At 43.0% G+C, this 14,804-nt stretch overlaps 1 protein-coding gene across 1 annotated transcript in view; it reads right to left on the reverse strand.

Annotated features, from left to right (window-relative positions):
- Positions 1-14,804, reverse strand: part of PTK2 (protein tyrosine kinase 2) — a 714,868-nt gene that overhangs the window by 327,383 nt on the left and 372,681 nt on the right. Inside the window, 1 exon segment of the mRNA XM_030219604.1 lies at positions 9,971-10,071. Within this exon segment, the coding sequence (XP_030075464.1) occupies positions 9,971-10,071 (101 nt within the window).

Here is a 14,804-nt window from a genome sequence, read left to right on the forward strand (position 1 = left end):
ATGGAGGAAGGGGGGGGGGGGGGTCAGGGGACTGTGTCCCTGGGCTTTCTTTCTGCACAAAAGAACAGGCTTTTTTGGACCTTTGGCCCAGGGATGTCTAATTTGCCTAAAACCCTCCTACTCTCTATAGTATGACTTAAAGCCCAGGATTTTTATTAAGACCCCTTAAACAATCTTCATACAACCAACTATTATAGCCAGAAGGTAATTCTTGGGTGGCCCAATAGGTAGGTTGGGTAGGCACATAATTCCTCTCCCCCCCCCCCCCCCCATGAAATTTATAAATTAAACACCTTAGCTGGTGGGGATCTCCAAGCCTCGCCAGCTGAACACATCCATAGCCCTCCAACCTATGTTTAGAAAATCATGGCTGTCAGCAGCAGCACTCTGAGCCACCGACAACAGCATCCCAGACATACTCATCATGCATGAACTGAACAAATGTTAAGATTATCGTTTATTTATTTACTATACCGTTACTTATTGCATTGGCAACGCAGAACGGTTTACATTGTAAAAATATACATTTAGAACACAGACATACAAACTAAGAAATCCATTAGTCGATAGGAAAGCACAGCAAAAACAGAAACATCCATACTAAGAGGTGAGTGAACAAAAATACAGTACCAAACATACAAAAACCAAGATTATAATGCTGCATTTTGAAAATAGCACATCCACTGCGTCTGTTATCCCTTTATCATGCGTTGTTTTCAAACGTACTGTGGAAAAAGTATGTTTTTAAGGTTTTACGTAAGCGGGTATATGATTCCTCTAATCTAATTACTTTTGGGAGGTATACAACAGCATCCCCGGCATATTAAGATCTCGTGTATGAGCAGAGCATTTGCAAGAAAGGAAAGGAAAGGAGGACACAAAGGAGAGGGAGACCAAAGCACACTCAAAATAAAGTGAAAGAACAAAAAGCACAAGGAGCTTTCAAGAGTGGGAGCATCGAACCAATACTTTATTTCAACAGACCAGAGGTGCTAATGTGCCATTCATTGCGTCTAGTGTACACCTGATTTAAGTGGATATAAATAAGGAGTATTGTGCTATTGAGTGTAAAGGCAGGGGTTAAAGTGCCAGTGAAGCAGATTAATGCTAATTTCATTCATTCATTTCAGCATTTATTTACGGCTTAGACATAAGTGGTTTACAGTTTCATTTTACAGGTACTGGATCTGTCCATTGTGGGCTCACAATCTAACTAGTACATTGTACTACTGCTGTACCTGGGGCAACGAAGGGTAAAGTGACTTGCCTAGGGTCGCACGTAGTTGCAGAGAGAATTGAACCTGGTTCCCCAGGATCTCACCCAACTGCCGACCATCAGGAAATAATGGGAATCGCTGCACTAAGCATTAGGTCCGCAACCCACTGCACTAACCATTAGACCACTCCATCATGAAGGTCCTGGCACCATAATTATAACAACAAATATGAACAATGAGGTACAGAAACAATAAATGGTAAAATTATGTTTTATTTGATAACTTTCTTTCCTTTACTTGCAACAGATGAAACTGGTGGGTTGTGTCCATCTACTAGCAGGTAGTGATTAGTAGACTGAAGATAGTGATACCAGACAACCAGCCTCTTCATTTTGCATCACAAAGCAGAAACAGGCAACAAACAGGAAGTCTTCCTCACCAACTATGCTTGAAGGCAACTCAAAACAGCACCAAAATGCACTGTAGGTGCCCACACTAGAAATCTCCTCGAGGAGAGAAGTCGGATATCCATCTGTTTAAATTTTTTTTGTTCTTTAGTAATGTCTTCAAAAGAACCTGGACAAAGAGAAGGAAAAACAATAGAGGCCCAGGAAACACACACACAGCAGAACCTAGCAGAAGAGAAGGGAGGGAACCTGGATTCATCTGCTGCGAGTAAAGAAAAGAAAATGATCAGGTAAGACATAATTTTACCTTCATTAGCCTCAGCAGCAGATGAATCCAGAAACTGGTGGGATGTACCAAAGCAATCCCTAAAGAGGGTGGGAAACCGCCGCCCTCGCACCAAAACTGCCGTTCCCAAAAGAAGCATCCACCCTCTCTGCCACATCCACTCTACAATGGCGCAAAAAGGTATGCAGATAGGCCAAAATAGCTGCTGTACAGATATGGTGTAGGGTCAGAACTGAAATCTCTGCACATGATGTCCATTGTGCCCTAGTGAAATGGGCCTTCAACCCCTCCGGTGGAGTATGACCACCCAAAATATATATGGAAGAGATGGCATCTTTAAGACACTGGGCTATAATCATGCTGTGGGCCTGAGAGTACAAAAAGGTGACCCGAATGCTAGAAACTTGTTGGTCACGTGCAAATAACAAAGGAGAATCCACCAAACATCCAGGAGCTGAAGGTTCCCAAATTCTTCCAGATAGTCGGCAGTTGAGTGAGATCCTGGGGAAGCAGGAGAAGCTGAAGGCCAAGGCCATTTTAGGCAAAAAGAAACTGTATATAAGGCAACCCCAGGCTCCGAGAACTGCAAAAAAGGGGTCCCGACAAGACAACACCTAGATCTCAAGAGACCCTATGCGCTGACGCCATAGCCACCAAAACACTGCGTTCAAGTTAAGATCCTTGAAAGAGGCCTTGTGCAATGGCACAAAAGAAGCTCTCTGCAGGGCACAAAGAACTAAATTCAGGTTCCAAGTCGGAAACGGAAGCTGGAGCACCCTCCCTCCCCACAATAAACAAATCATGTCTGGATGAGAAGCTAGGTAGGAACCCGACACTCGCCCTCGGAAACATACCAGGGCCGTGACCTGGACTCTTAAGAGAATTATAGGCCAATCCTTTCTGTAAACTGCCCTGCAAAAAGGCCAACAGCTGAGCCACAGAGGCCTGCAAAGGGGACCAAGCCCTAGCAGAACACTAGGCCATACAGTCCTCCAAACGTGAGCATACCCCAAAGTAGAATGCTTCCGCGCTTGCAACAAGGTAGCAATAACTGAATCAGAGTAGCCGTTCTTCCTTAAGCGTGACCTATCAACAGCAAGGCCATAAGACCAAAGCAGGAGGGATCCTCCATCAAAACCGGCCCTTGGTGCAAGAGATCGGGGTTGAGAGGAAGTCGAAGGGGTGCCTCCATCAGCAGCCCACATACCAAGGGTGACGTGGCCAATTCTGGGCCACAAGGATAACCCGCTCCCGGTGTCGCGCAATCCTGTGTAACACCCAGCATATCAATGGCCACAGAGGGAATACATACAGGAGCTCAGACTAAGGACAGGATAGAAGCAGAGAGTCCAGGCCTGCGGACTCTGGCTCCCTTTGTCTGTTGAAGAACCTGGCCACCTTGGCGTTTGCTCAGATGCCACCAGGTACAACTGTAGCCATTTGGATGACCAGTTTCCCAGTCTCGTAATTTTTCACAATCCTCATGGGAATTTAACAACTTTGACTAACTTTGTGTCATCAGCAAATTTAATTACCTCACTAGTTACTCCCATCTCTAGATCATTTATAAATATGTTAAAAAGCAGTGGTCCACTTAATGCTACTCTGTTTTCTATCTTTTAACCAGTTTTTAATCCACAATACAACACTACCTCCTATCCCAGGACTCTCCAATTTCCTCTGGAGTCTTTCATGAGGTACTTTGTCAAACGCTTTTTGAAAAACCAGATACACATAGTAACATAGTAGATGACGGCAGAAAAAGACCTGCACGGTCCATCTAGTCTGCCCACGATAAACTCATATGTGTATACCTTACCTTGATTTGTACCTGTCTTTTTCAGGGCCACAGACCGTATAAGTCTGTCCAGCAGTATTTCCCGCCTCCCAACTACCAGTCCCGCCTCCCATCACCGGCTCTGGCACAGACCCCGTATAAGTCTGCCCTCCCCTATCCTAGCCTCTCAACCACCAACCCCTCTCTTCCCCCCGCCACCCAATTTCAGCTAAGCTTCTGTGGATCCATTCCTTCTGCACAGGATTCCTTTATGCCTATCCCACGCATGTTTGAATTCCGTTACCGTTTTCATCTCCACCACCTCCCGCGGGAGGGCATTCCAAGCGTTCACCACCCTCTCCGTGAAGAAATACTTCCTGACATCTTTCCTGAGTCTGCCCCCCTTCAATCTCATTTCATGTCCTCTCGTTCTACCGCCTTCCCATCTCCGGAAAAGATTCGTTTGCAGATTAATACCTTTCAAATATTTGAACGTCTGTATCATATCACCCCTGTTCCTCCTTTCCTCCAGAGTATACATGTTCAGGTCAGCAAGTCTCTCTTCATACGTCTTGGAACGCAACTCGCATACCATCCTCGTAGCTTTTCTTTGCACCGCTTCCATTTTTTTAACATGCTTCGCAAGGTACGGCCTCTAAAACTGAACACAATACTCCAGGTGGGGCCTCCCCAAAGTCTTATACACAATATCGACAACGTGCAGGACGTCAGACTCAGAAAGAAGGAAGAAGAGGACCTCGGCTGGTGGGGGTTTGCGTACCTCGCCAGCAAAGGTAGGCGATGGCGAGTTGGCGGCGGGGTCCAGGGCCAAATATACGGGGGCCCAGGTCCCCATGGCCCCACGTAGCTACGCCCCTGGAAGAGGTGATAGAGCAAAACGCCTCCTGCAATTAGAGCAACAATGGATCTTTAGGCTAAGCTCTTTAGAACCCGATGGTCTCAACACCACAATCCAGTGGGCCACGTTTTTTTAGCAGTGGCCCTTTAAAAAAGGTGCTGGAGGTTGGCCCTTTTAAAAAAATCTTGAAATAAAATGCATTGCATATCGGCCAATAGAATTCCTTCTAGCAGAGGTGACACTTTACCGAGCGTTGATATAAGTGGCGGCCATCTTCAGTCTGGCTGGCAGAGAGAAGCGAAGCAAATTTATGCTGTGAAACGAGTAGTGGATCCACCAGTTGATAAACCCAGGGGAAACACCCGGGTGAAAGATATTTGTGAATATGTCTGGCTATGCATAGGAGTGTGGCTGCTTTCAGTGACAATTTTGTGTTTACAGATTATCTACACAAGTGCAAGGGCAGTTCCTTGAGAAAGCAAAACACGGCGAAACTGGACCCTGTCGGAACAGGGAAAAGATAAGTGCTTGTTGCCTTCAGTTAAAGAATAAATACATTAATTGATAAAATTGACAGTCACAATATATGCCATTAAGGAGGTTTTTTTGCCAATGAAGATTCTACCCCAAAGACCGAATTGAAATTAACTTGAGTCCGGGGATACAGAGGCTTTTTCCTCCATAAAACAGTAAATACTGTCACGTTGATTAGACCACGATTTGGTGAGAAGCAGAGCTTGGATTGAGTTTAGTGGTCAAGTCCTATTCATTGGTTAAAAGCTGTTTAGTCTTCTGCCTTGGGAGCATTGGCTCATGTTTGGCTTCTTCACCTTGCTTGCCTTGAGAGTGTTGGCTTGGGCTTTTTTGCTCTACCTTGCCTGCCTTGGGAGCATTCGGCTCGGGCGCCTCAGTGACTGTTTGCCTGTCTTAGGTTAACATCCATGGTCTTCAGTGTGTGGTGTGGCCTGCTCTTGCCTCTACCTGTGGTGCAGGTCCATAAGAGACTTTTCCCTTTTCTCTTTGTTTTGATTCTGCTCCACTCTGGTTATGAGGGAGTTTACCACGGTTGTTCTGCGGCTCATCTGAGTGTACTGACAGAATGAACCCTCTCTTAACCACTAGTGGTGTTACCTCTTTTAGCTAAGCACTGCCTGTTTGTCTTTGTCCCACTAGGGTGGGCCCTTTGCCCAGTCTCTTTTGCTCTATTGTATGCCATATGTTTGATTTGCTCTGTTAGTATTGAGATGCGCAGCTAGGCTGCGTATGTTTGATTTCCCTATACAGCTAGGCTGTTCTACTTTACCTTTACTGTATATGTTTTGCGATGTTTCCGCTAGTATTAAGATGCGCAGCTAGGCTGCTTATGTTTGATTTCCCTATACAGCTAGGCTGTTCTACTTTACCTTATTTTATGATTTATGTGTTCCTTGCTTTAGCCAGGCTAGACTGTATTGCTAGGCTGCCTGTTTTCCTTTCTGTGCCGCTTTTAGCCTTGTGGGTTTTTTTTGCTATTAATAAAGCTGCCTCAGTTCATCTCCACTTGTGGTCCAGTCCAGTTCTTGGGAGTACTCTTAGTTCTGAGGGAACTTGGTCTACCCAGAGGTGACTGAATGATTCTCACGCAGCCAGCTCTGGGCCAAGGGTTCACAAACGTCACAATGTTAGCCTGTAGCAGAGTAGAGCTGGCAGCAGTAATTCCACTCTTTAATATGGCCCTCTTCTCCTGTTGCTACTCACCCTTCCCCCAACTCTACAGTTCCATTTACTTTTGGTCTATAAGTAAAGCCCTAATCTGGAGAAAAGAGCAAAAATTGAGGTGATGTAATTTGCAGATGACAAAAAAACAAAACAAAACTATTCAAAGTCATTAAAATGAGAAAAATAATCTGCTGGGATCAGTGTTAGAGCCACGACCCAAGAAAATGATTGTGGTGTCATTGTGGGCAATAGGATGAAATTTTCAGCCCAGTGTACTATGCAACTTTTCAAGCAATACTAAAACAAGAATATACTCCATAAAACATCCAACAGACTTACAAACTGTAGGCAGTTTTTTTGAGGGGGGAGGGGGGAAGTCAAACACGGGCTACCGCTCATACTAGGCTCAATGGCTTTTGGTGACAGTCAGCACGGTCTACCTTATGCCATATGAATTTAGTACAGTTTTTAAAGAGGTGTTAAACATGTGGACAGTGAATATATTGTGTATGGATTTTCAGAAGGCATTTGACAAAGTTCTCAGTTGGAGACGGCTTGGCAAATTAAAAAGCCATCGGTTGAGGGAGTTAATGTTCGTTTCCACATTTAGAACGAATGAAAGATAAAAAACATTGAGGAGGACTAAAGGATCAGTTTTCCCATTAGAGACAGTTAAATAGTGGGGTGCCCCAGGATTCTGTACCGAGACCAATGCTATTTAACAGCTCTCTTTTTCAGCTTATGTATGAATGTTACCAGTGAGGAAATCAAATTTGCATTGACACTGAATTATTCAAAGTTGTTATAGTTACATGTATATACTGCATAATCCAACAAAGTTAAAAATAAGTAGACAATTGTAGGATAACCTTGTCATACTGGAGTACTGGAAATCTGTGAGCTAAAGTAGGAGTGATTAAAATATATGTAAGTAAAATACATTTTTAAGGTAATAAGTGAGAGTCTCCATAGTCCAGGGTGTAAGGCTTTTCTCATATAAATTCTTGGATAAAAAGTAGAATGCACAGTTTCATTTTTTACAAGAAAAGGTGTTACAACTTTGAGTAAAAACTTGAGATGAATTTGAAGAATTACTTTGTCATGACAAAACCAAGTGTACGAGTCCTATGTCACTAAAGCTTAGGTTCACTTATTCTTATAAATGAGCTAATTACTACAGGATGAGTACTTTCCAGGTGATATGTTTAAGCAAACAGATTCCATTGATTCAAATGGTGGTTTCATAAATAAGGTCAGGACTATGTTGAGGTCCCATGCCACATGAGGCTTGTACAGTGCTGGTTTGATATGGAGAACCCCTTGTGTATGTGTGTATGTGCATGAGTGTGTGCGTGTAGTATGTGTGAGTGTGTGTGAGAGCGAGAGAAGGAATAAGTAGTGCAAGATTATGTTAAGCAGGTAACAAATGATGCAATGGCCATTTGTGAAAGAGAAAATAGAAATATTTTTCCACTTGAAAAGTGTAGGTTCGTCTGGGAGATGGTTTTCTTGGCTTATAAACACTAGTATATCTTAAATAGGCTTTGGTAGCTCTTGAGTAGATACTAATTGTTGCTCAACTTCCAGGCTGTGAAGGCTAACAATATGAGACTGGGATGGAGAAAAAGTGGCCCTCATTTTGAACAATTAATGATGGAAACAATGGTAGCCTACATGGAAGTAGAACTGTGAACATTTTTAGGAGAGGAAACCAGTTCTTACAAAGCCAGTATTGCACTATGAGAATCATGTTGCTGGGCCTTCTTTGAAACTTGTGCAGGGGCCTTTGCTACAAGTGGGATGGTGGACAAGCGTAAAGAAAAGGCCAAATTCATTGGATTTCTAAGAAAAAAGCATGCAAGCATCTTTTGAGATTTAGTGTATGCAGCCAGTAGCATTTTTTGAGAAAAGGCAGAAGGGGGAGGGGGAAGTATTCATCTTGAATTCTTTTCTGGGGAGTAAATCTTTTTTTGGGGGGGATCAGGAATTTCCTGATGTACAAGCCTCGGTTTCTTTCTTGTTGAGGGGCTATTACATTTGAATGATAGAGAATATGGACTCAAGAAAGTGTAGACTTAGGCAGGTGAGCCCTTGTGCACTGGCTGACCTAGTCATCAAGTGAGGAACCACAGCCAGTAGCCATGTTCTTGCTATGCTGAAAAATCCAGGAATTTGGGGTGATCTGTTCTCAACATTGTCGAATCTGTTGCCAGGGAATGTGATCAAGGTGCTAACACAAAGGGGTTAAAAAGAGGTCTGTATATCCATAAAAATTTATTAGCCAGATAGCTCACCCAAGTCTATTATTTATCCTTTGAAATGGGCTATGAGAACTAGATCTATTTGTTACCTGGACTGACCATTGTCAGAGATAGGATGCTGGGCTCGACAGACCTTGTTATGACTTCTTATGGTTTTTCTTATGTTCTTAAATTAATAAAATTACATTAAATTACAAGGTGTGTCCTTGCTCTTTTGGATAACATCACCCACTGGTGGTGACAATCTATCCTGTTTGTTATTTCATAAAAGATAATTCCACCACCAAGGCATGAGGTCTTGAAAATGGGATTACAGTGGGAAATACAGGAAATAAAAAGTACATAAGTACATAAGTAATGCCACACTAGGAAAAGACCAAGAGTCCATCAAGCCCAGCATCCTGTCCACGACAGCGGCCAATCCAGACCAAGGGCACCTGGCAAGCTTCCCAAACGTACAAACATTCTATACATGTTATTCCTGGAATTTTGGATTTTCCCCCCAAGTCCATTTAGTAGTGGTTTATGGACTTATCCTTTAGGAAACCGTCTAACCCCTTTTTAAACTCTGCCAAGCTAACCGCCGTCACCACGTTCTCTGGCAACGAATTCAGAGTTTAATTATGCGCTGGGTGAAGAAAACTTTTTTCCGATTTGTTTTAAATTTACTACACTGTAGTTTCATCGCATGCCCCCTAGTCCTAGTATTTTTGGAAAGCGTGAACAGACGCTTCACATCCACCTGTTCCACTCCACTCATTATTTTATATACCCTCTATCATGTCTCCCCTCAGCCGTCTCTTCTCCAAGCTGAAAAGCCCTAGCCTCCTTAGTCTTTCTTCATAGGGAAGTCGTCCCATCCCCGCTATCATTTTAGTTGCCCTTCGCTGCACCTTTTCCAATTCTACTATATCTTTCTTGAGATGCGGCGATCAGAATTGAACACAATACTCAAGGTGCGGTCGCAACATGGAGCGATACAACGGCATGATAACATCCTCACACCTATTTTCCATACCTTTCCTAATAATACCCAACATTCTATTCGCTTTCCTAGCTGCAGCAGCACACTGAGCAGAAGGTTTCAGTGTATTATCGACGACGACACCCAGATTCCTTTCTTGGTCCGTAACTCCTAACGTAACTCCTACGTAAAATATGTATATGATTTGTGAAGTGCTATTTAATTTACGTAGTGCTGTAAAGCCACATGAAATCTAGAAAGCTACAGAAATTATGTTCATGAAGAGTTCCAACATAAGAAATAAAGTAATAAATAAAAAAGCTGCAGAACTTCATTTGGAAGGGATTATAGTTTAAGAGATGACAACGTTTACGTAGGGAAGAAAAACAAGTCAGGGGCAGGTGGTTCATACAGTAAAGAAGCAACACACGTCAAGGCTTCAAAGTTAACAAAATGCATTATGAAATCTGAAGAGAAATATCAGGAAGTATTTCCGGTTACCTTTGTAGTATGTGCTGTCTTCCATATACCGGGACAAACCAAAATCTCCTAATTTCACACAATCAGTGGAAGAAACCAATACATTTCTAGCAGCGATATCCCTGCCAAACAAAAAGAATGCTCATCACAATGAATCATTAGTATTTATTTTTTTTTATTTCATCATATTTGACATACCCACTTTTCCTTGCACACATCAAGATGGTATACACAAAAACTAACACATCTGTGTCCATTATGGAGCAGACACACTAAGTATATATTGAGAGCATTCTTGTGAAAATTAAGAACTACTTCCAAATCTGCACTCTCCAGACCAAGCTCTCATACAAATTTGTAGATGCTGAATACAGAAAATTATTCTCAGATACCACCACATGCTGGATATCCTTGTTTCCTGGAATTACAAGGCTGTTTCAAATGTTTTCAGTTTTAAAGTCTTTCTTCTTGTCTGAAAACAAATCCTCTAATTTTTTCAAATACATTTTTCATTACAAACCTGAGTGGCATATGCACTCTAATATGAACATTTTCTACTCCCACACTATTCATGACACTTAAATTTATGTTGATAAGAGAATACAAAATTAGCTTTCCTTTTCTACAGTGAAAAACAAACCCTCCTATGGGACATTTTTGTCTAATTGCCTGGCTTTCTATATCTTCAATTATCATGCCAAAGGGGATATGTTTTGCATCTTTATTTATGTCATGTCCATAATATTTATTGATACATACAGTATATATGTGCACATATACCACAGTAAAGTCATATATATATATAACTCCAAGCCAGCAATTTATGCATTATATTTAGATAATGTGGTAAGCCCTTTGTGGTTAGACTGATGTACAAATGAAAGCCCAAGAAAGTAGGGGTGGACCAAGAAATCTCATCACTCGGTCAGTAGAAACAACTTAATTCAGCACCACACATGTATATGACCTGACACAGGGCTGTGTTTCGACAGAATAACCATCTGCTTCGGACCAGTTGTAGTCTTTTTTTTTTTTTGTTTCAATAATTTTTATTGTTAAACAACAGAATAAACATTACTTCCTTAATTCACAGTAGACATTTGACTATTTCTTCTTTGATATACAATTCTATACTTCTCTCACTTTACACCTTCTCTTTTGTCCATCAACTGTAAATCTGTAATTGAACATTGACAAACTTTAATTTTTCATTTTCCCCCCCCCCACCCCTACCCCTCCCCCCCCCCACCCCCCCATCAAACGCCTATTACTAACTCACTTGGGTCATTGCTCTAATATGTGTCCAGAGTTCATCTTGCCTGTTATAAATTCCCAACCGTTTATCAGTTAATTTCTCCATCTCCTCAATTAGAGAAAGTTTTAGAGTCCAGTCTTGCTCTGTTGGTGCCGCTTGCTGTTTCCACAACCGAGCAATGACACTCTTTGCAGCTGTCAAGCACATCCTCTTCAAACGTCTTTGCCATTTGACTCCTCGTCTGTTCCCCAGGCCCAGCAGGCACCATTGAGGCTCACACAAAAAGTTTTTGCCTGTATGAGCAGTTATCTTTGCCGTTATAGATTGCCAATACATTTGTAATTTCCCACAGGACCACCAGATATGCAAAAAAGTTCCCACATCTGTTAAACATCTCCAACAATACTGGGAGGCCCCTGGAAACATCATATGTAGTCTATATGGGGTAAAATACCATCTCGAGAGTACCTTGAAGGCGTTTTCTTTCAATAACACGCATGTTGATGCTTTATTGACCTCCGAGATAATGGCCTTCCATTCATGAACTGTCAATTCCTTTTCCAAATCTCTTTCCCATTTAGTCATATATAAACATTTTTCAAAACTCCCTCCCCTTATAAATTTATATAACCGGGATATAACTCCCTTCATTGTTCCCAGTGAGCCCCACATGTTTTCTAAGACTTCATAGTCCTCTGGATCGTTTCTCAACCATCCTTGTGTGTAAATGTAATGTTGGACCTGTAAGTAGAAGAATCTGTCCCTGTCCATAACCCCATAGTCTTCCTTGAGTTCTGTGAACAATCTCATTTTCCCATCTTCCAATAAATCTCGAAACCTCAATATGCCCCTCTCAGCCCACCTCTTTGCTACCGGATTTCCCAACCCCACTCTAAAAGTAGGTTCCCCTTGAATATATGCGTATGTAGATGTTTTTCTAGTTTTCCAGAAGCGTGTCCTAAGGGAACCCCATAGTGCCAACAAGTGCCCAACAAACGGATTGGTAGTAAGCCTGCCAATAGTAGGATAAGCAGAAGATGCCCATATTACTGACTGCAGGCTATGCTGCTGCACCATCTCCTGATCCATGTGTGCCACCACTGACCATTTCTCCTGACCCCACAGGGATATAAGTTTCATTTGTGCTGCCCAGTAATACCATTCGAGGTTTGGGACCCCTCTCCCACCCAACTCTGTCGAACGCCAGAGCAGCTTCCTGCTAAGCCTGGGGGCCTTGCCTCCCCAAACAAACTTCACTATAGCCTGTTGTAGGGTTCTCAGTTCCCTCCCAGGGATTGCTACCGGTAATGTTTGAAACAAGAACAAAAGTCTGGGCAATACATTCATCCTAATCGATGCTATCCTGCCCCACCATGACAACCACTTTCCCGTCCAACCCTCCATGTCTTTGCGTATTTGCCGGAATAACGGTATATAATTTAGCTGATATATCTGAGAAATCTGAGCTGGTATTTGGACTCCTAAATATTTAATTTTATCCCTCCTTAATTTAAAAGGAAAGTTTCGAGAGAGCTCCTCCATCCTAGGTTGTGCTATGGATACCCCAATCATGTCAGATTTATCATAGTTTATCTGAAAACCCGAGAGCCTACCAAACTCCTTCAGTTCTGCCATCAATATAGGAAGATGCAGCCCCGGGTTATTTACAAAAAATAAGACATCATCAGCAAATAATGCCAATTTGTGTTCAGAGCCACCTATCATTATTCCTGGAATGTCAACCGATTCACGCACCCTCTGTGCTAAGGGCTCAATCGAGAGTGCGAACAGTAACGGTGACAGTGGACACCCCTGTCTGGTACCCCGTTCAATCTGGAAAACAGATGTATACCCCCCATTTACTTTGATTCTTGCCACTGGTTTCTCATATAGTCGTTGTATCCATCCTATCAATCCCTGGCCAAACCCTAGATGTTCTAGAACTTCCCATAAATAAGGCCAGTCCACCCTGTCAAACGCTTTATCTGCGTCCGTACTCAAAAGGGCCACTGGAATCCCCCTCTGTTGGGCTACCCACATAACATGTAAGGTGCGTCTAATATTATCCGCTACCTGCCGCCCCATGACAAACCCTGATTGATCAGTATGAATCAATGAAGGCAGGACCTTTCCTAGCCGATCAGCAACTACTTTAGATAAAATCTTAATATCTAGATTTATTAGTGATATGGGGCGATAGGAGGCACATACCGCCGGGTCTCTACCTGGTTTCAAAAGCACGGAGATCCCCGCTTCATGCATACTCCCCGGCAATGGTTGGCCAGCCAGGCATGCATTCCCAACCCTCAACAACATGGGCCCCACCTCCCCTACAAAAGTCTTATAAAACCTAGCAGAATACCCATCCAGGCCGGGCGCCTTCCCTCCTTGGAGACCCTTAATCACCCTTTGAATCTCTTCAAGACGAAATGGGGCCTCTAACTGATTGCGTTCCAAACTTGATAACCTTGGAAGATGCAGCTTTCCTAAACCCCTCCTGATTTCTTCCCCCCCTGCCCCCCTCTCACTGCTGTATAACTTCTGATAAAATTTTTCAAACTGATCCCTGATTTCTCCATCTCTATAGTACATCTTATCGCCCGCCCCTTTTATTTTTGTTATTGTGTGGCTCCTTTGTCTCTGCCTCAAAAGATGAGCCAACATCCGTCCAGATTTGTTTCCAAATTCATAAAACTTCTGTTGGAGTCTTGTATGTAAAAACTCCACGTGTTCCACCTGCAATTTCTCTAATTCTGCTCTACACTGTCTTAATTCTTTCAGGACTATCCCAGAGCCTCCCTCTTGGTGACAACATTCTAATTTCGCTAATCGTGCCCGGAGGTCCAACTCCCTCTTCTCTCGTAGCCTCTTTTTCCGGGCTCCCCATTTGATGAAGTGACCCCTCACCACTGCCTTTAGGGCATCCCACAATGTGCCATCCAAAACCTCGCCAGTGTCATTCACCAACATATAATTCTGAATGACCTGGCGAATGTCATCCCGTACCTCACTATCCCCAAGAATCAATTCGTTTAATCTCCAAAAGAGTTGGCGCCTTTCCTCAGTCAAACCTTTGAGCTCAAGCTCCACGGGGGCATGGTCAGAGGTGGAAATGGACCCAACATGTGAATCAACCACCTGATCCCACAACTGGCGGCTACACCATACCATATCGATTCTTGTGTAAGTATTCTGAGAATGAGAAAAGAAGGTATAGGACCGCTGGCCTGGGTGTCTCAGCCTCCATACATCCACTAAGTCTAAGTCAGAGACAAGTGATTTTAACTGTGTACAGTGTGCTGAGGACTTATCAATCAGCCCCTTTGAATGATCCATTAATGTCATGCTAGTGTTAAAGTCCCCACCCAGGACCATCCCCCCTTTCTGGAACTGGGAGAGCTCCTTATGAATCCGTGTAAAAAATTCTCCTTGTCCTGAGTTGGGGGCGTATATATTTACTATGGTCACCTCCTTGCCATACAGCTGACCCCTAATCGCCAGGCACCTTCCCAAAGTATCCCTATATGTTTCTTCTATGACCAGTGGGATGTGTCTACGGATGTAAATCACTAATCCTCCCACCTTGCCCCCTCTAGCATC

The sequence above is a fragment of the Microcaecilia unicolor genome, chromosome 1 (genome assembly GCF_901765095.1).
Source record: "Microcaecilia unicolor chromosome 1, aMicUni1.1, whole genome shotgun sequence".
NCBI classification, from domain to species: Eukaryota; Metazoa; Chordata; class Amphibia; order Gymnophiona; family Siphonopidae; genus Microcaecilia; species Microcaecilia unicolor.